We start from the raw sequence: 14,976 nt of genomic DNA on the forward strand, positions 1-14,976 counted from the left end.
TCTGTTCACATGCTTACATGGAATGTGGCAAACAGGAACAGCACACGTTCCTGCCCTTCCAAGGCATTCAAGGAAGGCTTGAGGCAGGGAGAGCAGCAGCAGCAGCAAAAAGAAAAGAACAAAAAAACTCAAAACGACCATACCAGGAAAACCTCCCTGACCTTCCAAGGCTTCTTGGAAGAGCCAGTAGGAGGAGCTAAATGCAAATGGGTGGAGAGGAACTAGCACGACAAATTTAGGCTCACCACTAAGTAACATATCAATGAAAGAAGGCTAGAATTAATCAAGTAGACGCCTAACATTCAGCTGAAGCTAGCAGATCAAGGAATACTCATAGCTTTTTTTTTTAGCATCTAGAAAAGCTTGTGCCTCGGGCCTGAGGTGGCGTTCATAGGCCGACAATGACCATTGACCATTGACCATAGCTTTGAGTGTTGACACACAGGCGATAAATGAAGCAGTCGTTGCTGCCCCTACACTGTAAAAAAGAATATGATCAATAAGTCATAGTAAGTTATTTCTTTAAGTTACTTCTATGTAACATAATGAGTTATGAAATTTCAACTTAATATCACGAGTTAAGAGTATTCCAATTCAGGTTTGTAAGTCAGTTAAATGAAATGTAAATTTCAATGTCTTAACTTAACTCATCAGTGTAAATAGTAATTTTGGTAACCGGATCTCTCAGCATCAAGGGCCATATTAATGCACGTTGCAAATAGTCCCGGAAATTTGGTCTTGCCTAATATGGGACGAAGCTAACAACAAGGGTATAAGAATTTTTTAACACTACATCCCCATGCTCGTTCTGGTTGCAATTCACCATTAACAGAAGAGGAACACCAACAGAGCAGATCGGCACGGTTAAAATGCAAGCGGCGGATGAATATGTTTTGCCAGCGAGATCACATAATGTGACCTGCGGCGCAAATATTACTGCGCAGTAAAAATAGTCCCGGGAATTCGGTACTAATAAGGGATAAATAACAAGGATGTAAGATTTTTTTTAACACTACAGCAGGTGCCCCACCCGATTTTTAATTCGCCATTTACAAAAGAAGCAGAACACCACGTGAGCACATAATCGACGGTGAAAAGGCAAGCGGCGGAGGAATACGTTTTGTCAGCGAGATCACCGGCCCTTTGTGTGACCTGGCGGCGCGACGGCGGGACTTTTCACAGCAGCGAAGCAAGGTGAGTGATTGCATTCCTTTTCAGTCAACTCGATTTTTAAACTAGTAATAATAATAAAAAATTCAGTTATTGTAACATTTATACACGCAGGTTAGTTAGTGGAAGCTAACCAGGTTACAGTATTGTGAATACTTTTTACTTTCATAAAGAATAAATACAAGCAGTCAGACTCTTACAACATTCACCCCTCAGAAAGCACATTCATGGCGCTTTGGTAAAAGTTTTGTATGGTAACCGTTGTTTGTGGCTGAGCTAAGCGGCTTTGAAAGAGGTTCTGTGTGTCGTGATATTCCTAATTAACGGTGTGTGTGCGTGCCGCCCGCCTCTGCTGTGTTGTTACTGAGCTGCTCCAGAGAAATTGAGAGGGTTATTTAACATAACGGGACTGCGAGTTGCTTTTTTCTCATAAGCAGCGTAAGAACGTTTTGTTTTGTGTTCAGCTCAAGCTAAACCTGAGGGTTTTAAGACCTGGAAAAAGTTGACTAACGCCATCTTGGCTGGGGAGCTGCCATTAACCCTTCAAATCCTAGTGCGTCATATTACGTTTGGGCTAGCCACTTTGGAATACCATAAATGTCACCGTTTGTGCGGAAAACATCCAGCGGTTTCTGAAAGCTGAAGGCGTTTAGCTTTACAGCTAATATGGTGTTATTACAGTAATTTCATTTAAGCTCTTGAAAACACACAAAAAAGTATGCTCAGTTTCATTTTTTCCCCCCATTATGACACTAAAATCAAATTCCGTTTTAGTGTTTTCTTCATTATAACTGTCATTACACTCTGACAACAGACAGTAAATCATAAATAACTTGCCAGAAAATGAAAGTTTCTTCTTGAAAATGGGCACCAGCACTCACAGGACATTTCTGACCTTTTGTAATCAAATGAAAAAAAGACCAGGCGGACATTTTGAGGCTCAGGTCTTAAAGGGTTAAGTAAACTTTGCAGCAGAATTATATTTCATGTTGTTTGGTGTACCTTACAAGACAGAGCAGTGACAAATATATATATATATATATATGTGTGTGTGTGTATTGTAGACACACTTTTGAACTATTTTCCTTTCCCGTTTGCCAGTAATTTTGTCCGTGATACTGCATGTAGTGTTAATGGCAAGATAATGTTAAACCAAAGTTTGATATTTTGTTAATGCTCCAATTTTTAAAAGCTAAATTGCTAATGCTAAATGGTTCTGATTACTGTTGCCATTGTGTGCAGTTTATTCTTTGTCATTTTTCAGCTCATATGACTAAATACAGGTTATTTATACTATGTTCTAATTTATATTCTGTGTTTCAGGTGCAGATGGTTCTTTCATTGAAGTTTGGCTGCAACTGTGGATGAAGTCAGGAGTTGTAAGTTTTGCAGTTTGCCACTTACAATGAAAAAAACAATAGTGAGTCATTATAAAGACAATCATGGACGTGGAAGGCAGGGCTTGAGCTGCATTTATCCAAACTGTCTAACAGTTCTCCAATCCCATGCAGACTTTGTGAGACATACAAAGGAGCACAAAACGGATCAAATCCAGTTGCTAAATTACGCTGTGAACTTTGTACTTTTTCAGCACCAACCAACATCAAACAATATTTTCTTCATTTAAAGACATTTGAAAAAACTAGAGAGACTGTGAATTGCCCATTGTGGGATGCTCTTTTAAGTCTAGGGTATTCTCAACTTTTACTGCCCATAGAAGTCGGTATCATCGTGCTTCTCGTTTCAGGATTTCAGACCTGACCTTGTTGTTAGGTGCCACAGTCAAGCCTTTGTAAATGATGAAGAGGATGACTTGGATTATTTAGTGTCACCAGATGTGTTGACTGAACCTGATTTTCAGCCTGTACATAAGTCTATTCAATGCTAATTGCATCCCTTTTACTTGGCTGCAAAGCCGTCCTTCATGTCTGATCAGCAGTTCAAGTAATTGTGGATGATTTATTTGATATTGGTGAAAGTACTGGACAAATAAGTAAGCAGGCAATTGAAAATATTTTGAAGGACATAATTGCTCATCTGAAGAATTGACATTGTCATTAACTGAAGCATTACGGAGTGCAAACCCACTCACTTTGCTTTCAAGAGAGGGACCTCTAGGCACAGAGTATAAAAGGCAGTCATTTTATAGACAATATTTTCTGTCATTGAACCTGTTGAATATGTTTTGAGTATACAAAAAGGTCTCATACTGTCGCTTATGTCCCTATTCTAAAATTACTCTCTGAAGTTCTCAAAGAGAGGAGGTGCAGCATGTATTAGGGGAAAACAAGCAGTTGAACAGTCTGGCCACTACAGGTCATTTCTGGATGGTGACTATTGTAAAGAAAATCAAATTCTCTCAGGCCAAGATGTTAGTTTATGCATAACCTTGTACATTGATGATTTCGAAATTTGTAATCCTTTAGGCACATCCAGAAAAAAACACAAAGTCTGTGGTGTTTATTGGGTTCTTGCCAATTTGCCAAGAAAATACAAGTCAGCACTGTCATCAATCTATCTAGCTTTACTGTGTAAGACTGAGCATATCAAGATTCTGTGTATAATAGGGTTTTGAGCCACTGATTAAAGATGTTCAGTATCTAGAAACAGTTGGTGTATACGTGGAGAAACTTGCTTGTAATGTAAAAAGGACCATTGTGTATGTTGCTGCTGACAACTTGGCTGCACACTCCTTAGGTGGATTCCAAGAATCTTTTAATGTGGAGAAGTTTTGTAGGTTTTGTCTGGCTAATCGAGGAAGAAATACAGACTTGTGATGTTAGAGTGGGAACTTTGTTTCACGGTCACCAGAGTTGTATGATGGAGCTGTAGATGTGTTGAAGCAGAGTGAACTTGTGTCTGTTGATGGTGTGAAACGAGAATGTCCTCTTAACAGATTGGCAGGTTTTCATGCATGCAGAGGCTTTCCACCTGATTTTCTACATGATGTGCTGGAAGGCATTGTACCTGTAGAACTAAGTCTGTGCCTTGCAGATTTTATTTCTAAGAAGTATTTCACATTGGATGAGCTTAATAGTGAAATACAAGGTTTTCCTTTTAAATTCTCTGACAAGACAAACTGCCCCTCAGAAACTTCCATCAACTTTTAAACAGAACAGGACTCTAAATGGTAATGGACATGAAAACTGGAGTCTTGTGCGTTTCCTTCCCTGATCATCGGTCACCGTGTTCCAGAAGGTGATCTAACATGGGAATTAGTCCTTGAGCTCAAAGACTTGGTGGAGTTATTATGGGCCGACTATATTTCACTCCAGACTCAGTTTGTTATTTACAATCAAAAATATCGGACCACAGACAGTTGCTGCTGACAGTTTTCCCACATAACAAGTTGCGTCCCAAACATCACTTTATTGAGCATTATCCATATCTTATTCAAAGTTTGGACCCCCAATTGAGTGGTGGACAATCAGGTTTGAGAGCAAAACATTCTTTCTTTAAGAAGGTTGTGCATGATGCCAACAATTTTAAAACATTCTGCTTACCCTGGCCACAAGACATCAACTTATGTTGGCACATTATCTTGAAATGCCAAGCATTTTCAAGCCTGAGACTGAGACTGCAAAGGTGTCTGATGTGTGCCTGGAAGTCTTAGACAGTGGTGTCAGACAAGCTATCTTGAATAGATACAGTGATGTTGACACAGTTGGACTGACCCTTATGTCTTCCTAAATGGAACAAAATATTCAAAGGAATGATTCTCCCTGCTGGGAGTACAAGTGGACTACCAGACTTTGGAAGGATTTTGAAATATGCATTGTGCTGGCTAGTAATGTTTGCTTCATTATTGAACCTTTAACAACGTACTATGTGGAACATCTGCGGAGTTATCATCTTGTGAAGAAAAGTCCTACTGAATGCCTCTCTTGGTGAAACCAGAGGATCTCAATGACTACGTGCCACTGGTGTCATACTATTCAAGGTCAATCTCTTAGTCACTCCCAGGACATTCTTGCTGAAATAAACATGCCAAAGTAATTACACACTTAATTAGGGCTGAACGACCTTAAAAATGTCCAATTGTCATTATTTTTGACTGCTTTGATTATATTGCAATTAAGATGATTTGTGTTACTAGAGGAATGATCATTTTACATTATATAATTTTATTGAAAAACATTAAAATCACTATAGTGTGATTTTTTGCAGGAACTGGACCAAACAAAGATAATTCTTAAGTCTGTAGAATATGGTTTTAGGACATCTATTTAGAATGACAATTTTAAATTTAAAATGGCATTTTGTCTTTTAATAAAAATGGCACCTCCGTTGATAATGAAAATTTAAGTAGGCCATATTGCAATTTTGATAAAATTTCAATTAATTGATCATTTCAATAAATTTGACTATTCAGCCCTAACTCGTATACATGCATAATATACATGCTTATATAGATTCAGTGGCCATTTTATTAGGACCCTGGCAATCTAATGCAATTGTTTACAACAGTTCTGCCCCAAATTCTACTTTTGTTAACCCTCATATCCTCTTTGGGCATTTTGTACATTTTCTTAACTTTGATTTTTTGATCTGGTGATCTTTTTGGCTGTGTTACAGCCCTGCGGCATGAATTTTTTTCAAAAAGCGTGTCTTTTAGTTACATTTTCTTTCATGTCTTTTATACTCTGATGCATTTACTATACTCTGGACACCTTCGTGCCAAAAAAATGTACCCTTTAAAAAAACTGCTATGATCATAAAACATCTATATTTTTTCTGATTTTTTTTTTTTCATAAATCACTTAAATAGCTTCCAACAATCCAAAATATAAAGCATTCAATAATTTTCAGGATTTTCACCATTTAAATGCCAGTTTAACTATTTTAATTATGAATTATTATGACATAAAAGACTACATCTGAATAAATTTTTTTGCTTATGAGAAAAAAATATCTAATTTAGCCACTTTTGCCTGTACTCTGGCCTATTATATTTTTGAATAAATCCTATTTTGTGATTAAAAATGTTTAAGGACAGACATGTGGACCCTTTACTGAATATTTGAACTTAAAAGGATATATTTTTCTCCTTTTCAGGTAAAAGTGGTCTACAATGCTGCTGCAGCGCTATCATATCAGAAAATGAAATCAGGCGTCTTTCAATTGAAGACATCCCCACAAGTGTTGAGAGCTATACCAGGTGTTAAGAGCAAACTTTGGCCTGAGAGGTGGATTCATTTTGCAGTTTGAGGATCCGGATTTCAATAATCAGTTGTGCAACCTGACAGATATCAAATACCTCCTGCAGAGCGGGCAACATTAAAAGTTGTGTTCATAGCTGATGACGTCTCAGATTCTACACTGGACACATGCAGCTTCCCATCTCTCAGTAGTGTGGATTCTGCCGAATGGCCTGACCCCTTCCGATTCCACAGTTCTCACATGATGTGGAGCTCCAGCTGAAAGAAGCAAATTGTAGGTATGCTAAGGATGGATCTGTGATGGTGATTCCTAAAGGTTTAAAGACTGGTATCCTTGACACACTTGCAGACAGTATGTCGAAGATTAGTGCTTATCTGACAGGCATCACTACGAGAGTGTAGCAAATCGCTTCGTGAAAGCATCCCAGTCTGAAGGACCCAGGGTCTGAAAAGGATGGTACTCGTGGTTTCACAGCCTGAAATTTAAGCTGGAAACTATCGGCAAAAGTTAAGTGCTGCAGGATGTCCTGAGGTCATAATAAACAAAAGAAAAGCAGGAGAGATGTCAAGGGAAAACGTGTAAGAAGTCCAAGAAAGGTGAGGTCAACTACTGTCCAGATCCACCTGAAGGACAGACTTCTGACGACTTGGAGGAAAAGCGTAAGATGATGGAGGTTGAAATGCTGAAAAGGACCCTGATCACCAGCTGGTAGAAGACCTGATGGCGCTTCGTTTTCCCAGCGCAGAAAAGAGATTGTTGAGATCAGCCACTCATAACAGAAGTCACTTCCAGATGGCCTGCTCTGTTCAATGAGAGACAGGTAATCAGTTACACAATTCAATCGAATTTTATTTAGAGTGTAAAATTACCATGCAATACATTGTACATTAATTACACAAAGACATAAAGCATGTTGTGTCAGATACTGTATATACTGTGTCCTATTCAGCAATGTGTTTGACTAATATTTTCTGTTTATGTCTCCTCAGATTAGGGCAGAGTTTAAGAGAATCGTCACCACAGACTTGCTGGAATCTTTCTCAGCGGACTTGATGGCCTGGTACCAAGACTGCTGGAGATGTACAAAGCAGCAACCAGGTCTGGAAAGAAGCAATCACTCAGAGACATTTTGGACTGCCTTGAGAAAGATGTAAGTGGAGGAGCTGATGACCATAAACTTAGGCACCCTTTGTTATGTTGCTATAAGATTTTATGGTACTGCATGTTCCTTTGTCTCAGAGGACACAAGCGAGAGGAGGAGGACTGCTGCTCTGCTCGGCCTGCCACACTTCATAACCGGCGAAGATCCATCAGGCGTCATCAGGATGTGTAATGTAAGACCATAACTATATCTGTCATTCAAAACTGCAGATGTGTGTATGTTTTTGTCTGTTTCACTTTTGTTGTTTTGTTTGTTTATCCTATTGGCTGTGTTCATTCTAATGGTCATAAATTTGGCTTTTTTTTTTTTATTAAAATTTCATATTTAAACCGTACAACCTTAAGGATAAAATGTTCCCATTGGATCATTAAAACTAACATTTTGATCCCTCTGCGTTACTAGAGTAAAGAAGACCATTTAAAGGATTAAAATCCTGAAAATGAATTAATATTTGGTTTTTATGTTGGTTCAGACTGTTCTGGGACCGACGGACAAAATGGGGGCATGACTTCCTTGTTCTATTTTTAAGGATTATGATGACTGAAATTTGAATTAGCCTTGTAAAGCCTATTTACTTATCGACGACAACAATTACATTATCATTTCTGCTTTTCAAAGGCTCATGTTGGGGCTCTGGATGAAGCCATGAAGGGATGCAACTTGGCCTACTGATAGGCTATGAAGATGCTGAACGGAATGCCTTTCACGTGAGGTCTTGATTGTGGCAGTTGTGGTCGAGGAGGCGATTGTGCTTGCACAACATGAAAGATGTGCCATTCAGCTTTGCCATGCTGATGGGCGTCATCTACTGTGTGAATCTTGGTATCCAGAAGCCATGAGTTATTCCTTTGAGTTTCTTCAGAGAGTGGTGATGAAGATCAAAGCAGACCAAGCCTCTGCTCGAGTACACGGTATAAGAAACAGGATCCTGAGGTACAAACTGTAACTTCTGTTCATCATCTGGAAAGAGTTCCTTGTCAATAATTTTGCTCATTTTGTTGAATACAGACTTGTTGTGTTAGAGGCTGGTTTGTCTGAGACTTTAAAAGGAAAGACTTGTATTTCACCAAAAAAAAAAGTTCCCATTTCTATCTTTTCAGTGGAATAGGACTGAAGTGGACATGGAAATTACACACACTTAAAATAACTTTAAGCACAGTCTAAGGATATAAAGAACTGATATTGACCCACTTCATTTTGTTGGACTGATTATGAGAGGTGATGGTCTCTGCTGTTCTCTGCTCAGGCAGAATTTTATTTAAGACATACTGTATGTTTTATGGATGTTGAATGCAGTTGTATGGCAAGCCCTTTTAACATTTAATCAGTAGGGCTGACTAGTATTTTAGTTTTCACTAGTGGAAATGATATTTTGTTTTAATTCAGCAAGTTGCAGACATCTACAATGAACATTTCCATTAGTAAGCAATTAATTACTGATATCAAGATTAACATTTTGACTAGTGAGAAAAATAATTGTAGATATCTTTAATTAGTCTTGCTAGTAGTCAAAATTACACTATGGATATGCTAGCTCAAGTTCAAAGTAGTCAAAAAAAAACATTTTGCTGTGTACATTTGCTACCACTACTGATTAAATGTTAAAAGGGCTTGCAATATACTTGTCCATTGCAGTAGTCCAAAAGTAGTTTCAGGATTTACAACAGTTATTTAACCACTTCATTTTAACCTACTTCATTTTCTACTGTTCTCTGCTCAGGCAGATGATTTTCTTTAACAGATTTTTTGAATGTGAAATGCACTTTTACACAAACCATAAGAACAATCACAGGGTTTAAAAAGTTTCTATTGGCCCACTTCATTTTGTTGGACTGATTACAAGAGGTGATTGTCTCTGCTCAGGCAGACTATTTTTATTTAACATACTATATTATTTTATGAATATTAAATGCCATACTTGTCTTATGTAAGCATTCAACAGTCTCAGGATTTAAAAGCATGGTTATTTAATTGTTTTATTTTAAACTGATGGTCTGGGGTGCTCTCTTTTCAGACATGATTTTCTTTAACGCATTTTTTGAATGTGAAATGCACTTCACAAATCATCAGAACAGTCACAAGTGAATTAGGGCAGCTATAGGGTGACTGTTGTTTAACATATTGTTTAAATTTTCTTATTTAACATGCATAACAGTCTCACTTCAACACACATCGGTATGTTGTGTAGGTCTTGGAGATAAATCCTTTCATTTATTTTGGCTTTTAGCATTGTGTGTTATCCGGCGTCTGCCCTAAGTGTGTTCAAATGAGTTGAAGGCTGAGGCAATTGTTCAAATAAATGTTTTTGAACAGATAAGTTGTAAGTTTGTTGTGAAACTGGTAAACTTGCCATTATTAGTCAAGATAAGGCATAAAAATTAAAAATGTTAGTTTAGTTAGCTTGAAAACTGAAGTTAATTTGCTGCCTTAAAAACATGAGTAAACATAACTTGAAAATCCAATTGGTATGAATATGGTAATTTAAAAATGTGAGTTGAAATAGTGTGGAATTGTGTGTTTCTTTGACAATAGAAAGCAAGTTTTATTGAATGTATAATGTAACATCGTAAGTTGTTTTAACTTGGACTATCAAGTTCAAACAATGAATTATCATTAATTAAAGACTTCTAGAACTTAACTTTGTGAGTTGAAATAATGTGGAATTGTATGTTGATTTAACAAGACAAAACAAGTTTTATTGAATGGATAATGTAACATAGTAAGTTGTTTTAACTCAAAGTATCAAGTTCAAACAATACATTATCATTAATTAAACAACTTGTATAACTTAAATGTGTGAATTGAAACAAAAATTATCTTTAAGTTGAGTTAACTCATGTTTATGAGGCAGCAAATTAACTTACGTTTTTAAGTTGTACCACCTTGATTTTTTTTACAGTGTATGCGAGGGGAATGGCTGTGAAACAATCTGGAGGAAGCTTGCAGTGTGGCAGAGGAGGCGAAGACGTGAGGCAAGCCAGACCCGGGATATCGGTTTTCCCTCCTCCGTGGCAAAGAGAGGCTCATCATGTCTGGCTTGAGGTTGGCTTTTCAAGTTACACCTCATGGAAGACAAAGGACAAAAGCAGTATTTTTTTTTTTTTTTTCAGATATTGGAATTGTTGTTCCTTCCCATAAAAGGCAGTGAGAAACACAGTTTCTAACAACAAATCACAATAGGACCAACAGAATTCATTTCCTTTCCCAGTGCTTTCTCCACAAAAGACAAGCAATAACCACTGGGTATACTCCATGAGTGCAACAGAAGAAACATTGGTTGGCAGTGATAGCAGTTCTTTTGGCCATACATAGCAAACCACTGATTCTTGAAAACCCGGAAGACCAACGGAAGGGCCAGCATCCATATAAAGCCTAAAAGCGGGAGAGGACCCAAGAGTGCCATCACAAAAGAAAGAAATGCTGTTCCAATTAGTGCACAGGGGGGACCAGAATCAGAGCTCAGACCCGCAGCCAGCATCCAGTGACACCACATCATGGAGGTTCACCACTGTCGCAGCAAGGTCCAAAGGACGGAAAATGAAACGAAAAGTGAAATTAAAATGAATAAGCAGGGAAGCAGGTCCCTTTTCAACTGATGTGCTAACAGGCTTTGTGCGGGATCCACAAACGCGACCCAACCCCCGAGAGGGAGAGAGGCCTGTATCAGGTCACTGCCCAAAATAACACCCAAGAACACAAGACGACAAAGAGGACACACCGTTTTATTTTTTGGTGTTGTTTGTTTTTTTTTTTCTTTTTACTTTTCTTTTCCCACAGCCTGAGGAACACCCTAATCCCCTGTGAAAGTCACAAAAAGCATACCCGTCAGAAGACAGAGCAGAGCAGAATGATTGCCAGACAACTGTCCAGGTCAGCCCGGCCGGATGGACAAACGTCACAGGTGACCGGAATGGGAGCAACAGCAGAGGTGCGGACACCGCGCTTCCTCTTCCCGCCAGCTTTCAACCAAGGGAGCACAACGGCAACAGGCAGGCCAACAGGGACGCAGCCATGAGTAGGCACAGAGGACATCACCAGAGGCACCACAAGGAACCGTAACACCATTTCGAACAAGGCCCCCAGCAGCCGGGGCACCGGCCAGCCATCAATGCAGGGAGAAATGGGACTGCCATTTGCCCAACGAGAGCCCCGGCGAATGGATGCGGCGCCCTCATCAGCGACAGCCTGCACAGGCTCGGACCGAGGAGGCTGACTGCCCAGGACGCAACCGACTATCCACGAACCCTCAACACGAACTAGACTGACATGGCAAGCAGCAGGGTAGCAGAAGCGCGGGCACCGGCAGCGTCGTCATCACGAGAGCTCACAAAAGCGGCATGCAGAGGGAACAAGGAAGAGCAGGCAGGCTAGAGCAGCTTAAATAAAGCGGTGTGAGTGAGTTAAACGAATCAGATGCTTAGAGGTGAATCAGCTGGCCATCAGCTGATAATGCTTGCATGATATCAGCTGATATCAACAGTAACAGCGCTTTACACCGTGGCCTGCCTGAACTAACACTATCCTCAATAAGAACATTCTATGATCTGTCACCTCTAAACATCACCAAAACATCCTCAGAGCATTGCAGATATAACGTTATATCTTTGTCAGTATTTAATCTTAGAGTAGCATTATTTGAAATGATAAACATCCTCAAAAGGTTGTCTGAACATTAGATTGAATGAATCAGAATCAGAAAAAGATTTATTGCCAGGTATAGTTAACACAATACGAGGAATTTGTTCTGGTGGGTTGGTGCAACATAAATATAGAAAAAGAAAACAGATAAAATAGAAGATACAAATATAAAATATAAAATATAAAATATAAAAAGTACGAGTCTTACAGTGCAAAACAAAACAAGTAACACAAGTAACAGTGTAACAGTGCAAGAAACAGAACCATGGAATTAAAGTATATACAAGAATGGTTGGAGTGCAAGATATATATTGATATTTACATTGAAATTCACATTTATACAGGTTTGAGTGCAATTTTATGGTGTGGATGTGCCGCATGACCAGCAGCAGTGCCGGTGATGTGCATTAATGAACACGTTAATGTAACGTACAGTCTATGAGGAGCGCAAGGCCAGTGGGGACCTGGGCCTTGTTTATGAGGCCGGTGGCAGACGGGAAGAAACTGTTCTTGTGGCGTGAGGTTCTGGTCTTGATGGACCGAAGCCTCCTGCCAGAGGGGAGTGATTGAAAGAGTTTGTGTCCAGGGTGGGAGGGATCGGCCACAATCTTACCTGCACGCCTCAGAGTCCTGGAGGTGTACAGGTCCTGGAGGGAGGGCAGGCTGCAGCCGATGACCTTTTCAGCAGAGCGGATGATACGCTGCAGCCTGCGCTTGTCCTTGGCAGTAGCTGCAGCGTACCAGATGGTGATGGAGGAGGTGAGGATGGACTCGATGATGGAGGTGTAGAAGTGCACCATCATCTTCACTGGCAGGTTGAACTTCCTCAGCTGCCGCAGGAAGTACATCCTCTGTTGGGCTTTTTTGGTCAGAGAGCTGATGTTCAGCTCCCACTTGAGGTCCTGGGTGATGATGGTGCCCAGGAAGCAGAAGGACTCCACCGTGACCACTGGAGAGTCTCTCAGGGTGATGGGGGTGAGAGGGGCTGTGTTCCTTCTGAAGTCTACTATCATCTCCACTGTCTTTAGAGCGTTGAGCTCCAGATTGTTCAAGCTGCACCAGGACACCAGATGGTCTGTCTCCCTCCTGTAGGCGGACTCATCTCCATCAGAGATGAGCCCAATGAGGGTCGTGTCGTCCGCGAACTTCAGGAGCTTGACAGACTGGTGACTGGAGGTGCAGCTGTTGGTGTACAGGGAGAATAGCAGAGGGGAAAGAACACAGCCCTGAGGGGATCCAGTGCTGATAGTCCGGGAGTCAGAGATGTGTTTTCCCAGCTTTACATGCTGCCTCCTGTCAGACAGGAAGTCTGTGATCCACCTGCAAGTGGAGTCTGGCACGTTCAGCTGGGAGAGCTTGTCCTGCAGGAGAGCTGGAATGATTGTGTTGAAGGCAGAGCTGAAATCCACAAACAGGATCCTGGCATAGGATCCTGGGGAGTCCAGGTGCTGGAGGATGAAATGCAAGGCCAGGTTAACTGCATCATCTACAGACCTGTTGGCTCTGTAGGCAAACTGTAGGGGGTCCAGGTGTGAGTCAGTAATGTCTTTGATGTGTGGAAGCATGAGGCGCTCAAATGACTTCATAACCACAGAGGTCAAGGCGACGGGTCTGTAGTCATTGAGTCCTGTTGTCCTCAGCTTCTTGGGAACAGGGATGATTGTGGAGGCCTTGAAGCAGGCCGGTACGTGGCATGTCTCCAGTGAGGTGTTGAAAATGTCTGTGAACACTGGAGACAGCTGATCAGCACAGTGCTTCAGGGTGGATGGAGAGACAGAGTCCGGCCCACTTGCTTTGCGGGGGTTCTGCCTCTTGAACAGTCTGTTGACATCCTTCTCCTGGATGGAGAAAGGTGTCACTGGGGGGGAGGGGGAGGATGAGTTGGGAGCTTCTGAGGTGGGCAGCTGTGGTGAAGCTCCTGCTGAGATGGGGAGGTGCAGGTGGAGGGTTGAGGCTGGTCAGAGGTGTGATGGGGGATGGAGTCAGGACTGTCCCATTGTCTTTCAAATCTACAGTAAAACTCATTCAGGCTATTGGCCAGACGCAAGTCATTGGCAGCTTGTGGGGCTCTGGGTTTGTAATTGGTTATCTGCCTGAGCCCCCTCCACACAGAGGCAGTGTCACCGGCTGAGAACTGGTGTTGGAGTTTCTCAGAGTACAAACATTTAGCTTTTCTCACCTCCTTGCTAAACGCATACTTTGCCTCTCTGAAACCGTCTCTGTTCCCACTCCTGAAAGCTGCCTCTTTGTCTGACCTGAGCTGTCTGAGTTTTGCTGTGAACCAGGGCTTGTCATTGTTATAACTCACCCTGGTCCGTGTTGGTATACAGCTGTCCTCACAGAAGCTGATGTAGGACGTCACAGCATCTGTAAACTCATCCAGAGTTTTGGTAGCAGTCCTGAAAACATCCCAGTCAGTGCAGTCCAAACACGCCTGGAGATTCTCCACTGCTCCACTGGTCCACTGTTTTGATTCCCTCACAACAGGTTTACAGAGCTTCAGTTTCTGCCTGTATGCAGGAATCAGATGGACCATCACGTGGTCTGAGAGTCCCAGTGCAGCACGGGGGACGGCGTGATAGGCACCGCTTAATGTGGTGTAACAGTGATCCAAAATGTTCTCCTCTCTGGTCGGACATTTGATTAACTGTCTGTATTTAGGGAGTTCATGTGAGAGGTTACCTTTATTAAAGTCACCAAGCACAATGACAAAAGAGTCCGGGTAGGTCCGCTCCACACAGAGAATCTGGTCAGCGAGCGTGCGTTGTGCGTCCTGCACGTTAGCCGACGGTGGGATGTAAACACCAACCAGAATGAATGAAGCGAACTCACGGGGGGAATGCTTA

The 14,976-nt window shown here is 41.1% G+C and overlaps 2 protein-coding genes across 2 annotated transcripts; both read right to left on the reverse strand.

The window, feature by feature from the left end:
• Nucleotides 1-11,317: 11,317 nt before the first annotated feature.
• Nucleotides 11,318-13,499, reverse strand: LOC148187566 (uncharacterized). The gene is made up of 2 exons (XM_088087957.1): nucleotides 12,564-13,499; nucleotides 11,318-11,748 (listed from the first exon to the last, which is right to left on the reverse strand). The coding sequence occupies exons 1-2, from the start codon at nucleotides 13,141-13,143 to the stop codon at nucleotides 11,318-11,320; spliced, it is 1,011 nt and encodes a 336-aa protein (XP_087944083.1). The 5' UTR covers nucleotides 13,144-13,499.
• A 16-nt stretch (nucleotides 13,500-13,515) lies between these two features.
• On the reverse strand, nucleotides 13,516-14,666 carry LOC148187567 (uncharacterized; the record flags this gene model as incomplete). The annotated part of the gene is made up of 2 exons (XM_088087958.1): nucleotides 14,144-14,666; nucleotides 13,516-14,084 (listed from the first exon to the last, which is right to left on the reverse strand). Coding segments are annotated over exons 1-2 (1,092 nt in total), but the record flags the coding sequence as incomplete, so codon positions are not given.
• Between the last annotated feature and the right edge of the window lie 310 nt (nucleotides 14,667-14,976).

Source organism: Plectropomus leopardus, chromosome 14, assembly GCF_026936395.1.
Source record: "Plectropomus leopardus strain MGB_pleo_1.0 chromosome 14, ASM2693639v1, whole genome shotgun sequence".
NCBI classification, from domain to species: domain Eukaryota; kingdom Metazoa; phylum Chordata; class Actinopteri; order Perciformes; family Serranidae; genus Plectropomus; species Plectropomus leopardus.